The sequence below is a fragment of the Danio rerio genome, chromosome 17, assembly GCF_052040795.2.
Source record: "Danio rerio strain M-AB ecotype USA chromosome 17, GRCz13ab, whole genome shotgun sequence".
Lineage (NCBI taxonomy): Eukaryota > Metazoa > Chordata > Actinopteri > Cypriniformes > Danionidae > Danio > Danio rerio.
In genome coordinates this window covers 30,369,003-30,384,702 of record NC_141037.1, presented here as the reverse complement: position 1 = coordinate 30,384,702, position 15,700 = coordinate 30,369,003, and the positions used below count along the sequence as shown (strand labels likewise).

The window sequence follows — 15,700 nt, the reverse complement described above, 5'->3', positions numbered from 1 at the left end:
ACTTTTAGACCACAGACAAAACTGACAGGACAAAGAGAAAAAAATGCTGGCTGTCAAGTCTTGCACATATGCTGTAACATGTAAAATGGCGAACTGCATACTGTCACATGCTACCTGCAAAAATAATAGATTCTTTTTAAAAACGTTTCTCTGATCTTAACCTGTTTGCATCTTAAATGCAATATTCTTTACTTAATGTGTTTAATAATTGTGCCTAGGGCTGCACAATATATTGTTTCAGCATTAATAGTCAAATAGTCACGTCGCAAGATCTGTAATGTTGAGTCTGAATTATAGCTGAGCAGAACACATGCGATTTGTATCTAAGTTTAACCATAATAGAGTAAAGGTTTTCATTTGTTTCATTTGGTTTATCATTTGTTTGTGTTTTGGTGGCCTGTGACAGAGCACTTCCAGAGTTTAAAACATTTAGGCACAAAACACTATGATGTTTGGAGGTGTAACAAAGACTGATTGCATTTAATTATTTATAGAGAGTGTATGGGTATGGGTTTCCCAGTGAAGGGTTGCAGCTGGAAGGGTTCCGCTGTGGTGACCTCTGATTAATAAAGGGACTAAGCAGAAAAGAAAATTAATAAATGAATTAATAATTATTTATACAGGGAAAAAAGTTTTCTAGTCCAAATATCTGCATTTAAAAGTAAAAACTAGATTATTTTACTTCCCCCATAAGCAGATAATTTAGCTTGTATTAAGTAAAAACTCAATATTTAGACTTGAGGTAAAAACAAAATAATATTTTACTTTATCTAAGCATTACAGATATTTACTAGAAATCAGAAAAAAAGCTTTTTTTTTTTTTGCACTGTAATTATTCAGTTTCTGTACCTGAATGCTCCTAAACTCCCAGAAAACATCAAATAAACATGTGAAGCTGTATTCATATTGCAATATTTATTGTAGAAAAGAAAATAATGCAATATCAGATTTTTTTATATTATGCAGCCCTTATTGTGCCTTTTTGCAAAATAAGAACATATACTTATCGGCCACTTTATTAGGTACACTTTACTAGTACTGAGTTGGACCACCTTTTGCCTTCGCATTTGCTGTAACCCTTGATGGCATAGATTCAACAAGTTACTTGAAGTATTCCTCAGAGATTTTGGTTCATATTGACATGATGGCATCTTGTCAGATGGCAGTTGCTGCAGATTTGTTTGCTGCAAATTAATGATGCGAATCTCCCATTCCACCACATACCAGAGGTGCTCAATTGGATTGAGGTCTGGTGACTGTGGAGGCCATTGGACTACAGTAAAGTCATTATCATGTTCAAGCAACCATTCTAAGATGATTCGCGCTTTATTACATAGTGCATTATCCTGTTGGAAGTAGCCATTAGAAGATGGGTACACTGTGGTCATAATGGAATGGACATGGTCAGCAATAATACTCAGGTTGGCAGTGGTGTTGACATAATGCTCAATTGATACTAATGAGCCCAAAGTGTGCCATGAAAATGTTCCCCACACCATTACACCACCACCACCACCAGTCTGAACCGTTGATACAAGGCAGAATGGATTCATGTTGTAGATGGCAAATTCTGACCATCTGAATGTCACAACAGAAATTGAGACTCATCAGACCAGACAACATTTTTCCAATGTTCTATTGTCCGATTTTGGCGAGCTTGTATTGTATTGTATTGTATTGTATTGTATTGAATTATAGCCTCAGTTTCCTGTTCTTAGCTAACAGGAGTGGCACCCGGTGTGGTCTTCTGTTGCTGTAGCCCATCTGCCTCAAGGTTCTTTGGTTACGCGTTCAGAGATGCTCTTCTGCATACCTCAGTTGTAACAATTATTTGAGTTGCTGTTGCTTTTTTATCAGCTTGAACCAGTCTGGCCATTCTCCTCTGACCTTTGGCATCAACAAAGCATTTGCACCCTCAGAAACATTGGACCATTCTCTGTAAATTCTAGAGATGATTGTGCGTGAAAATCCCAGTAGATCCTCAGTTTCTGAAATACACAGACCACCCCGTCTGGCACCAACAACCATGTCACGTTCAAAGTCACTTAAATCACCTTTCTTCTCCATTCTGATACTTGATTTGAACTGCAGCAGATCGTTTTGATCATGTTTACATGCCTAAATGCATTGAGTTGCTGCCATGTGATTGGATGATTAGCAATTTGTGTTAACAAGCAGTTTGACAGGTTTACCTAATAAAGTGGCCAGTGAGTGTATGTGGTGTATGCAGGCACTGCAGATGCATCTTTAGAGACTTTTGCAATTGGTTTTGTAGGAGAAACTTAATTTTTTTTCAGAAGTCAAAAGCATATGCCTTGTGTTTTACAAGCAAATTTAGTTTAAATGTTTTAAATTAAAATTATCCACTTGCTTGGTGTTATGGAGTGTAATAAATCGTGTAAAAAAAAAAAAGCTTTGGCAATCTCGTTGATTTTTATTATTATTTTATAAATCTTTTGCCCACTTTAAATATAATTGGCATACAAACTGAGCATATTAAGTGGCGCAGGCTATTTAACAAAGTTTTTAAATCCAATTTCTTCTTCCTCTCTTTGTTTAATAAGAATCATTTCATATGTCTTCGTCAAATTAAGTTTACAAAAGTAATTGTATGTACATATAATGTTCTTTATAATCAAGTTCAGCATCTACTTTAATGTTTCAGATGACTTTTGTGAAAATAAGATGTCAAAATAGGGGTGAAATAATGTTCCATTTTCATTCAGCATAACAGATATATTTACACAAATGAAATTACACAAATATTCTGATCTGTCCTTGTTAAAATATACCATATTAAAAAATAAGTGATCATTGCAATTTTGTGAAATGATTGAAAGCATCTTGCTGGAAATAAAAATAATTATTCCAAATATATCTGACAAGATTAGTTTTGATATATATAAACTTGTGTTAAACTAAATTACATTTTTAGTGGGTGTTTTCTGTATATTATGTTAATATATATAAATACCAATATTAATGCGTGTGTGTGAAATTTTTGTCTTTTTAAAAAATATTTCCCAAGTGATGTTTAAAAGCATTAAAGTATACGCTATTTCCTTTTATATTTACAATCTACAAACTACAATCTTCCTGTTAAAGGTTTGTTTCTTTTATCTACACTAGTTTAGTTTAGTTTAGATTTTTGAGTCAATATTATTATCATCATCTTTATGATTTTTCTTTTGATACAGAACAAACCACCGTTATCCAATAATTTGCTTTATTAACCTAAAATACCAAAAAAAAAAAAAAAAAAACACTTTAAAATGCACTTCATGCTGAAAAATATCTTGCGAAATAAGAAGTAAAATATTATGTACTTCCATCATGGCAAAGATGACATAAAATAGTTATTGGAAATTAGTTATTAAAACTATCATGCTTTAAAATGTGTGGAAAATTATCAAAAATTAAACAGTGCTAAGAAAACATTTAAAAAGGAATTACAATTTCTAATAATTTTCACTATAATTGTATATGTTTTTGCTCAGACAAAAAGAAAGCTGTATCTTCACTGCTACCAACATTAAATCTAATTAGCATACAAACTGAGCATATTAAGTGGCGTAGGCTATTTAACAAAGTTTTTAAAATCCAATTTCCTCCTCCTCTCTATGTTTAATAGGAATCAGTTCATCCTTAAGTAGTTAGTAATAACTGTATAGCAGCAAATGATTTTTTTTCTTCCAGACAACTTTCATAAATTTTTGATTGTCTGTTGTAGAAAAACTTTAAAAGTGTAATATCTCCAAACTTTGTAGAGGATGTGCCTTTTTTCAACTTAATTTTATTAATTTCTTTATCTTTTGGTCATACGACTGTGTTGTTTATTTAGCATCTTCTTATAAAATGTGTAAATAATGCTACTTACATATGCATTTATATCTATGCATATACATCTATATATTTAGATATATGTCAACGTTTGAAGTGGATCAAGAATGTTTTTCAGGAATTCTTTTAAGACAAGAATGGGTGTTTTCTTTTTAAGTTTTAATTGACTTTGAAAGGTTTTACAGTAGATTAGTTGCAAATATTTTTCAAATTATTATTTTAATTAACAATTTTATTAATAATAAATACAACAAATAAATACAAAAGAAATTATAAAAATGTAATAACTTTACATTACAAAAATATTGTTTATTAATATGTTCTAAATTAATTATGCAACATTTAAAAATTGATGAAATAATTATCAACAAGTGTGATTTTACAATAAGTAAATAGATGTATACAGCAATGTAATGAGTAGAAAAAAACTAATGCAATTATATACAGTAGTCAACATTTGAAGTGGATCAAGAATGTCTTTCAGAAATTCTCTTAAGACAAGAATATGTGGGTGTTTTTTTAAGTTTGGATTTTCTTAAAGGTTTTGATTACTCAAATTGTTGACAACTGTGTGTGTGTGTGTGTGTGTGTGTGTGTGTGTGTGTGTGTGTGTGTGTGTGTGTGTGTGTGTGTGTGTGTGTGTGTGTGTGTGTGTGTGTGTGTGTGCGTGCGTGCGTGCGTGCGTGCGTGTGTGTGTGTGTGTGTGTGTGTGTGTGTGAAATAATGATTGAATGATTAAAATAACATTTTTACTTATACAAACATATTTGCTCTTAACTGTACTTAATGAAACATACTGTATAAAAATAAACAATCATACTAAATTTTGTTAGATGTTAAATAGGCATGGGACGATAACCGGTTTTAAAGTTAACTATAATATTTGAAACGTCAAAATTTAAAAAAAAAAAATGTTTTAGCATTACTAAGGTATTTGTAATTTTTTAAACATGTTTTTATGTTTGTTTACTGAGTTTTATTAGGGCAACTAAAATCTCCAGCAGAAAACTGTCCATCAGAAAAGGAGCCTTCATTTAGGCTACTGATTAGCCCACGATTTAGAAAACATCTGAAAAACAAATCACTTATAAACCAACATCCAGCATGAGCTGAAGAGTACAGTAGCTTTACATTATATACATTAAAAAAAATAAAAATTCTCCAAAGATACCTTTTCAAGTTGTAAAGAAATCAATGTTTTTGAAACTAACGAAAACAACAGAAGTCAATAATCGACATGTTTACTGTTCCAAAATATTTTTAATGTTAAAATATATTGTGTTCATTGGGGTAAAAAGTGGTTGTTTTTTACCCAGACATTTAAAAAAAAAGCATATTTTACAGCAGTAGTCACAATACCCTGAAACTGTGAGATTTTTATCCAAGGTTGTCACACCATCAGAATGTTACACGGGCCCATGCCTAATGTTAAAATGATGTTAAATGAACAACTTGATGGAAATAAAAATACTCATTCTAAATATACCTAGCAATATTTTTTGATATGTGAACTTTTGTTACACTGAATGACATTTTAGTGGATATTTTCTGCATATTATGGTACAAATGCACAGCTGTATAGCCTTTTTGATGTTTGAACACACAATTGTCAAATACAGCTATAAATAACCAATAAGTCATGTGCATCAGACGGCTGGTGCCTTACATTAAGTCCCTGCAACATTACATAATTGCATGTTCTCTGCCGGGCTAAGAAGCTTGTCACTAATAAGCAAAGAGGTCAGGTGCAAATGTTTAAGTGAAGGAATGCATTTAAACTTCCCTTTAAAAGTGCTCAGCTACAGGATTGCAGTTTAAAAGAACCTTACATCTTCATATATACAGTGGGATGACCTACATGTAGGCTTACATGCTTGAGACATGAGTTTTAATCAGTCCAGTTGTTGAACACCACGAGTTTCAGTCCAGAGCAGAGCAATCATCTGCACACCACAGACATATTTGATGCCGCAGTTAAGACTGTCCAGTCTCCCCTGAACTAAAATTGCCCTGCTGTGCAGAGGAAGGCCTTTAATCTCCCACCACCACCCTCTGCCAAGCCTGTAATCCCACTAATCTCCACCACATCGCACGCAAACACGCCGAGAATCCCTGTGCATCCATTCGGCCCTATGAGTGCGAAGGGGTGGTCATTTGTTTTGGGGGATGGCTTTCAGTGGGCGGAAATGGACCCGTCCATCGCTCCACTTCCGCCGTCAGTCCGTCAGCCCTTTGCGTGCAAGCCGAGGGTATGCGAGCGTCAGTGCCAACTATTGAATTCCCACCACAGAGGGTGCAGGCGGTGGGCTCTGTCAGCCCAGAATAACCCCATTTAGTGGCACGTTGGGTGTGGTGGCTATTTCTGTTTCGCTAGAGAAAACAGTTTACACAGCCGGATGACCGATCTGTGCGCAAATTTGCATGAGCCTCTTATAGCCGCGCTGTTGCCCAAACAGCTCTGAGGAGATCAACAAAAACAAGGCTTTAAATGAAATCTTCACTAGGTTTTGTTTGTTTGTTTGTTTGCTGGTTTTTGAGTTGGCAATGCATATACTACCAGTATATACTGGTCACAACCAGTCAAAAGTTTTACTTTCGTTGATGTTTTTTAATAAGCTTCTTTATTTAATATAGTAAAAATAAAACTGTGAAATTGCAAAATGTAATTAAAATTTTGAATAACTAAAAATAATAAATATTGTATTTAAATTTCTTTCTGAAGTGTATTCAATGAATCTGGATTCTGATCCTACAGTAGTATTGAACTTTTCGGAGCAGAGGACAGTTCTTGCAATAGAAACCAAACACAAGCAATTCTATTTTGTATGTGTATTGAAAAAAACTCATTTTACAAATGTGGATGTCTGATGCTGTCTCCACCTTTGAAATGTGGGCTAGAGAACTTGGAAATATGTTACACTTGTAAAGAACTGAGATTCGCATTAAATGACAGATTTTGCCAAGATTTGGGAACCATTCATGCTATTTTTGCAAATACTGTAGACTGTACTGAAATAAACTTTTACAAGAATGTTGTATTTCAATTAATTATTTCATTTTGTTTCATTATTTATTTCATAATTATCTCATTATTCTTTTATAATGTCTTTTGGTCTCATTGTCCATGTACACCTAGCTTCCTTAAAATTTAAGTTTGTGTCCCAGCCTGTTCCAATGTATGATTGTAAATGTTATTCATGTATAATATGCCTTGCAATGCAATGAACCTTCCACAAACATTTTGATTAATATTGGATGGGTGGGACGGGAGGTTTTGAGTTTCTTTTTGTAGTAAGCTAAATTCACTGTGATAGAGAACCATTACAAATGTATTTACTTTTCAGTCATTTTCTTTTTGGCTTAGTCCCTTTATTAATCGGAGGTTGCCACAGCGGAATGAACCGCCAACTGATCCACCATTTGTTTTACACAGTGAATGCCCTTCCAGTTGAAACCCATCACTGGGAAACACCTATACACTCTCATTCATGCACATACACTACTGACAATTTAGTCTACCCAATTCACCTATAGCGCATATCTTTGGACTTGTGGGGGAAACCGGAGCACCCGGAGGAAACCCACGCCAACATGGGAAGAACATGCAAACTTCACACAGAAACACCAGCTGACCCAGCCATGGCTCGATCCAGCGACCTTCCTGCTGTGAGGCGACAGCACTACCTACTGCGCCACTATGATGCTATATTTAGTTTTATTCATTCCAATAAATTGTTCAAAAGTGAAAGTAGATACATTTATAATGTAAAAAAACAGACTGCAAATAAAAAGCTATTATTTAGAAGTTTCTTTATCGAAGAATCCTAAAATGAAATGTGTTACCGTTTCCACAATACTAGAAAAGCAAGACTAAACGTTTTCATCAGTGATAATTGTAAAAATCGTTATTAATGATTTTGTACACTCTATAAAATGACTCATGTTGCTTGTTCAAACTACTTATTGAATATAAGTTGAACCAACAAAATTTTAGGGGAGGGGAGGTGGGGGCAACTTAATTGTTTTATGTTAAATCTACTTAAATTTGTAAAAACCATTAAGTTAACTTAATTGATTTGTGTTCGACAACATGAAGGAGGTATGTGGAACCCAACATTTTTACAGTGTACAAATAATGCACTGTAAAAATGCGATTTGTGTTGGGACAACATGAAGGAATAAGCTCAATAGTTTTTACAAATTTAAGTGGATTCAACAAAACAAAGTTGATGCAAAATAACATCAAGAGTTGTGTTTCAGCTCATTTTAAATCAGTAGTTTGAAGATTTTAGTGTAACTGATCATAATAGAACAGCAAATCATCATGTTATAATGATTTCTGAAGCATCATGACACTGAAGACTGGAATAATGATGATCTGGAATGAATTACATTTGAAAGTACTGTACATCAATAATTCAATTCATGTTTATATCCAACATATTTATATACAATATAGCGCTTTTACAATGTAGATTGTGTCAAAGCAGCTTATAGAGGAAGTTGAAACTGTGTCAGTCCAGTTTTGAGAGTTGAATAAGAACACGGTGATTGAACATTATTATAATAATTGACAATTGAACAGGTTCTACTGTATTTTTGATCAAGTAAATGCAGCCTTGGTGAGCCGAATTGACTTCTTTTAAAGCATTAACAAATCTTATTGATTCCTGACTGTTGACTGGTAGTGTATAAAACATTTAGGTAACTTTGAGTAGATTTAAAAAGTGGCAACGTATAAGGAATTTGGAGTTAACATTTGGGGTCTCTCCCACCTCCTCCCCCAAAAAACTCAACGTTCCCCTTCACTAGCTCCCTGACATTTCTCTGAACCATGCACTTGAAATGTTGCACTGTAATTGATGTTGATCCTAGCATGTGTGCAGGCTTCACTACAAATTAGGATGGAAAAGGTTATCATAATATTTAGCTAGTCTAATTTGTCAGCTGAACAACTTCCCAATGGAGAAATTCAGAACAGGAGGATGTATTTTAAGTGAAAAGGGAAGTTTTGAAGGGTGTGCTGTGAGGTAATGTGGTTTCAACAAGCAGTCTGGTTCTCTGACAAAACTTTTGTGATGTGTAGTGCTCGGCTTAGTTCTGCTTTGAATATTCAAAATAACCAGTTCACATCTTTCTCGGTTTGATAACCAGATACAAAATGGATTGTGTAATCTGGCCGTACAGTATTAAAAAAATAATTATTATGTTTAATTGCTACCTACATTTTAAGTAAAATTAAAGTGGTGTCAAAGTGACAGCCTGCAGTGATGAGTTCATTACACTTTTTAAACACTTTGAATTTAATTACTAGGGAAGAAATCATACTAAATCCAGACAGATGAAAATTTAACATGAGTGGCTACAAAAATGTTTGTAGAAACATAAAACTATTGCAAAAATAATTAATGAAAGATTTTTATTATTATTATGATTATATTTTATTATATTATTATTATCATTATTATTACAATATTATTGTTATTGTTGTTAATAATAATAATAATAATAATAATAATTATTATTATTATTATTATTATTATCATCATCATTATTATTATTATTATATTAATATTGTTATTATTGTTAATAATAATAATGATGATGATAACAATAATAATAATAATAATGTTTTTGTTGTTGATGTTCAGCAGCATAATTTTCTGTCGCTTTTTATTTGTTTAAATGTAAACTGTATGTATAAACACGAATGTAAAGGTTCTTTAGATATTTACTCGTTTGTCAAAAAGCTGGTGTGTATCACTTTCTGTTTTGGCGTCCCCTAGTGCCCTACCTAAACACTGTAATCATTGTTAGAATGAGACAAAAAATGCATCTAAAATGTTTTTAACTATACATTTAACTGGTTATTTTTAATTTTTAAAAATGTTTAATTTTTTTATTACTTGATTAGTAATATTTTTTTTATTTTAAATTATAATTAAGCGCAAAACAAGCATTAAGTTAATTTCGTTTTCAAATCGCCTCTGCATTTGATTTCAGGTCAGGTGTATTTATTCTTATTTTTGATTATCTAAATTATTTTTTAGTATTTAACTTCTTATTTATTTCGATCCACAACACCTTTGTTTTTATTCTTTTGTTTGTATATTATCAGACAGAAATAGTCTACATCTCAGTGCAGCATCGTTATGATTTTTTATGATATCAATTCGAAAATAAAAAGAAAACCCGTTTTATATCATGCCTAATTTTAATGTCCTCTGCGTTCTTGGAGCAGGAGGCTGATGAAACTGTGGCGCGCGCATCACACAACTCTATGCACGTGCACATTTTGCAGACCTGCGGCCACGCGCAACTCTGACCTGTTTCCTCAATTATCTGACAGGTCATTTTTAGTTGAAGGCAGTCAAGTAACGAGACATCTATGATTCAGTGAACATCATGCCAAATACAGTGACTGAAGCAGTGCTGACAAAATAATAAATATAGTATTTTAATCACGGTTTCATCAGTAAGACATTTGCCGATTTTTATATTTAGTCACGAATTAAATTGTGTCGTTCGAAAAGAATATTACAGAAACAAGAGGAAGCGACCTAAGTGACTCGTGAACTGAAAAGTCATTTATTCGGCTTTTTTTTTTTGCACCGTCTGGTTTCATGTTTGCTGCTTAACACGGAATCGGGGAAAATATTTGCGTGTTTTGTCTGACAGAACCAAATAATTCAGACGTGCGAAACTATTATATTTGTTTTCCTTTTGGTGAAATTGTCTGTGCCAACGCAGCCAGGATGAAGAAAAACGGAGTTACTACGGCAACAATCCTTTCAGGATATATCTCTGTCTCTCTCTCTCTCTCTCCTTCTCTTTTTTATATGCAATTGCAGAACATATGGTTACTCACTGTCAAAGCTGTGATTCTTCATTTGCATACTAACTATTTTCCGAATACACATTCCCTAGAAAACATGTGCAATAGCAGATACATGGTATATGAGGAGAAAAAAAAAGACAAATGTGTTAATAAGAAATCTACTAGGCATAATTTAATACATTTATTGCTTTTATATTACGCTTGATTATTGCTATGGAAAGGCAGATAGGCTATGTTAGAATATTTTAACGATCTGTTAATGTATTTGTTTCCTAATTGTTTTAATTTAACGCTTCATGCTATGAGCGTGATTAGTTCTTCACTAGTTTGTTTTAAATATGGATAGTGAACACTCTGTTTGCCTATTTTATTTATTGCTTAAATAATAATAATAATAATAATAATAATAATAATAATAATAATAATAATAATAATAATGAAGTTCGTTTAATATAGCCTAAATCATGGCCTACTTGAGTTAATTTAAGCAAATTAAAATATCCAGGCCTACATTTATTTTCATTATCTGGAAAATTTGTTTACCTTACAGAATGACAGGCTTGAATAAATTAAAACAATTATTAATTAAAGCAATGTATTAGCCTACCAAGCAAACAAATTTGAGTTTAATAATCTAACAGACATCTGTCAGTAAATATCTAATAGACATCTAAGGATAGGCTAAAACTAGACTAGTCGTCAAATAGACAGATTAGATAGACTTTATATGTTTCGTCATTTCTGTTTATTTGACGACTAGTCTAGTTTTAGCCTATTATTAGATGTCTATTAGATATTTACTGACAGCCCAAGATCAGCCTTGTATTAGCTAAGACGACTTTGTTTAGACGTCTTTTAGACATCTATTAGATATCTTTTAAAGACAAAACATACCCTGTCGCGCTAAATTTGTAAAACATTTTACACTGTAGTTTTATTTTAAGATGCAAATGTAACCAATACAAAAGCCTTACACATCTTTTTGAAGTTCATACATTTTAATCAAACCTCAAACCCCAGCTTTCAATCGAATTTCTTGGTTTTATATATTTATTTATTTGTTTTTAATGCGACATGACTCATATACAGTACATTTTTCCTCCGGTCGTATAACACCTGCACTATTGGCTCTATTCTCCATCTATTGTGGGGAGGAGTTTGGATGAGAGAGAGAAAAAACAGACTCAAATCATGCGTAACTCGATAGACAGCCCATCTGTAAGATTCTTCCCTTTCTTTCAGTAGGAGCTCGTCATCTCATGTCCAGGAATAGACTGATGGCGTTGTGTAAATGATTCATAAAGACCGACTGCTGTTTCAGAATGGGAGATTTTCTAATTAAACTGGCAAAAAATTAGGAAGATTATGGATGAGGTCGGGTTGGGGGAAACGCGCTTTGCGTTTTTTTTGATGAGATGGAAACGTGGAAGAGAAAGAGAAATGACAAATCAGAAATTAGACACCCTTACGAATGCTATGATTGTTTTATAGAAGTGCAGTTGGTTAACTATTATATTTATTTATTTCATAAGGTTTTATTTTTGCATTATATAACCACACATTTACAACAAATGTAATGGTTATTGTAGCAAAACAAGGGTGAATTGTCATGCTTTTAAAAGTTTATTCATAGTAAGCCCATGGTTAATTATGTAAGGGCGCAATAATATCCCACAATATAAGACCAATTGTGGATTATTCATTTTCTTTTCTTTTGGAAAAAATGTAAATATAAATTAAAATTCGTGCTTGAAAACGAGACGGCTCTAGATAATATTATAGCCTCAAAATAATCTTGAAAAAGTTGTGGTAAATCTCGACATTAACATTTGTGTAATATTATACTAAATATCGTTTACATTCCTCCCAGTCTCGTTTTCAAGCGCGAAAATTGCCTAAATATGGCGTCGTTTATATCGAAAATTGACCTCCTTAGTCAGGTGTCTTTACTAAAATTACAGCTCCCCATATCAATACAATCAATGTTAAAATGTTCAAGCAATTTTATTACTTAATAGTTGTTGTTTTTAATCCTTATTGATACTTACAGTTTTCAAAGTCTGTGTGTATTTCTGTAGCCGTCTGTAAAATGTTGTCTCACAGTCGTTTGCAGTCAAGCCTACTTGTCCCACCGATTCGTCTCACTAATGCTGTATAAGCACACAGCGCCATCTGTCGATAAACCATCATTTTCCAGTAGGGCACAAGCAGAATAACACCTTCCAAAAAAAAAAAACAGCAGGCCACAGTATATATGACCCTTTCCAAGAAACAAGTCTTTATCACTCACCTTTCAAACTGCCATTCTACGACTTACACCATTTCCAGCCCATAATTAAAGAAGCTAAAGCCATATTTTCTTCACATTTAATCAACCTTTTGGACTGCGTCTGTACTATGCTTCAGACACACAAAGAAGCACACTGAAAATCAGTTATGAGCACATAATACTTTATGCGTATACACACTTTATTATTCCAGCATCTCTGAAGAAAGCAAAAGAAACACATCTTCAGTCCACAGGCAGTGTTTGTTGTCTTGCACTTGCACAGAGCATTAACTTAACCAACCTCCACCACACATACACATTCTCTCTCTTTCTCTCTCTCTCTCTCTCTCTCTCTCACACACACACACACACACACACACATACAGTACACTACATTCATGAGCACACAAACACAAAACCACAAAAGCTATAAATGCTATACATCAGTCACGTTATCATTGATGCAACAGGTCACCACAAAATCTCTGTGGTACTGATTTTCATAGAATAATTTATGTTCATAAAAGTGAATTCCCTAAACTGTTTCTTATATATCACGACTTTTCTTAATGAGTTATACAAACAAATACTGCTGATACAGTGTTTTTTAACTGTGTAGAGCAAGTTGATGGCATACAAATAAAAATAATAATAAGTAACAAATTTTCTCAAGCTCCAAAGTCCTCAAGAACAAAACGACCCATTATTTTTGTTCATAGTATTTCTTATTCCTTAATGTGCTGTATTTATATTTATATTTGGGTGTGATTTTCTTTGTCATATATGGCTAAAGTTGGCTTTTGTGGCGTAGGCACTGTGTGTTTAATGTAATTTGTGCTTGATCTGAGGAGTGTACATTGTTAAACGTTAGGATTGTGCAGGAATTGTCAAGGCATTAGAGTGGACTGAAGTGTTGATTTTGGCAGTGTGCAGTTGGCTTGATTTCCGCTGTTGGCATCACTTTTACAGGACACTGACTCTGTCGCTGAGTCTGCCCATCACCAGCTCGTCGGGCTCCTCCAGCTCACGGACGTCCGCGTGAGGGTTCATTAAGTGGGCTGGGTACTGCAGGCCATTTTGTTCAGCGAAATGCTCCCAGCGTAGATCGTCACTCTCGTGTGTGATATAGCGCTCTAGCATCTTGCACTCCAGAGTTCGCAGGTCCAGCCACATCTGGTAGTCCTGGAATAAAGATATTAGAGTTAAAAAATGTTTGATATCGTTCTAAATGTCAGAATTGATAATTCGGAAGTGATTTTAAAGCTGTTTATAATGGCAAACTATTAAACTATTATTTTAAAATTATACAAAAATACACAAAAACTTTTTTGTATAATTGTAATATAATAGTTTAATACGTGTCAGTATTAATTGACTGAACTTATTTTAAAGCTGTTCTGAGGGAAAATATTTTTAAAGTTTGACCGCTTGATTGTATTTCAAGAGTAAATTTTTTCTACTGTGTTTATTAACACACGTTAGTACACAAGTGCAAATACATTCATTCATTCTAGGGCTGCACAATATATAAATTCAGCATCGATATCACAATGTGCGAATCTGCAATCGTCACATCGCAAGATCTTAAGAGATGTTAAGTTAATTTAAACCATTTGGACATGAAATTATAATGTTTTCTACCTCAACAATTAGATTAGATTAATAGAAGAAAAAGTGGTCACACTTTACAATAAGGTTCATTAGTTAATGTTAGTTAATGCATACTAACATGAACAAACAATGAACAATACATCTACTACTGTATTTGTTCATGTTAGTTAACGTTAGTTAATGAAAATACAGTATAGTTCATTGTTAATTCATGTTAACTCATGGTGCATTAACTAATGTTAACAGGCATGGGCTTGGATGTTTATAATGCATTAGTAAATGTTCAATTATGATTAATAAATGCTGTACAAGTGTTGTTCATGATAAGTTCATTTAAGTAAATGCATTGACTAATGAACCTTATTGTAAAGTGTTACCGAAAAAGTATATAAACTATATGACATTGAAGAAAAATAGGTAACACTTTACTACAAGGTTCATTAGATAATGCATTTACTAACATGAACTAATCATGAACAACACTTGTACAGCATTTATTAATCATAATTGAACATTTACTAATGCATTATTAACATCCAAGTCCATGCTTGTTAACATTAGTAAATGCACCATGAGTTAACATGAACTCATAATGAACTATACTGTATTTTCATTAACTAACGTTAACTAACATGAACAAATACAGTAGTAAATGTATGGTTTATTGTTTGTTCATGTTAGTTAATGCATTAATTAACATTAACTAATGAACCTTATTGTAAAGTGTGACCGAAAAATATTAATGTGACATATGTATAATAAGAAAACACTGTTATTTTACATTTGATTATTAAATTTCTATATCTCAATACTGCTAGACTTCACCAAAAGCCACGTAGTCTTGTTTATTACATTTTTATTTTTGTTCTATAGTGTTCATCTGTGCTTTAAACGGTACTGTTTTGTGTATAATTTTGTATATTTTATGCAGATTCACAATCAATTTAAAATTGTGAGGTTTTTCAAATTAGTCATCTTTTGAAATTTTAATCATATCGTAATATTTATCGCAGAAAAACTAAATATTGCAATGTCAGTTTTTTCCAGTATCATGCAGCCTTAATTCGTTCATTTATTCAGACTTTATTTACAGTGCTCACTGCTCAGCATATATAAGTAGACCCCTCACAAATCTATCTTTT

General features: G+C 32.9%; 1 protein-coding gene and 2 long non-coding RNA genes across 10 annotated transcripts in view; 1 reads left to right on the top strand and 2 right to left on the bottom strand.

Annotated features, from left to right (window-relative positions):
- LOC141378588 (uncharacterized) overlaps window positions 1-12,897 on the bottom strand; it is a 34,921-nt gene extending 22,024 nt beyond the window's left edge. The window contains exon 1 of the long non-coding RNA XR_015513468.1: window positions 12,727-12,897. This is a non-coding gene — a long non-coding RNA (uncharacterized LOC141378588). The remainder of the gene's footprint in view (window positions 1-12,726) is intronic.
- The window catches only part of si:dkey-28g23.3, a 198,238-nt gene that overhangs the window by 41,782 nt on the left and 140,756 nt on the right, over window positions 1-15,700 (top strand). The window lies entirely within an intron of this gene.
- prkd1 (protein kinase D1) overlaps window positions 13,109-15,700 on the bottom strand; it is a 124,186-nt gene continuing 121,594 nt past the window's right edge. For all 4 annotated transcript variants that reach the window (XM_087290669.1, XM_087290670.1, XM_087290667.1 and 1 more), the window contains one exon: window positions 13,109-14,129. In XM_087290669.1, coding sequence (XP_087146795.1) covers window positions 13,911-14,129 — 219 coding nt within the window. In that variant the 3' untranslated portion in view covers window positions 13,109-13,910. The remainder of the gene's footprint in view (window positions 14,130-15,700) is intronic.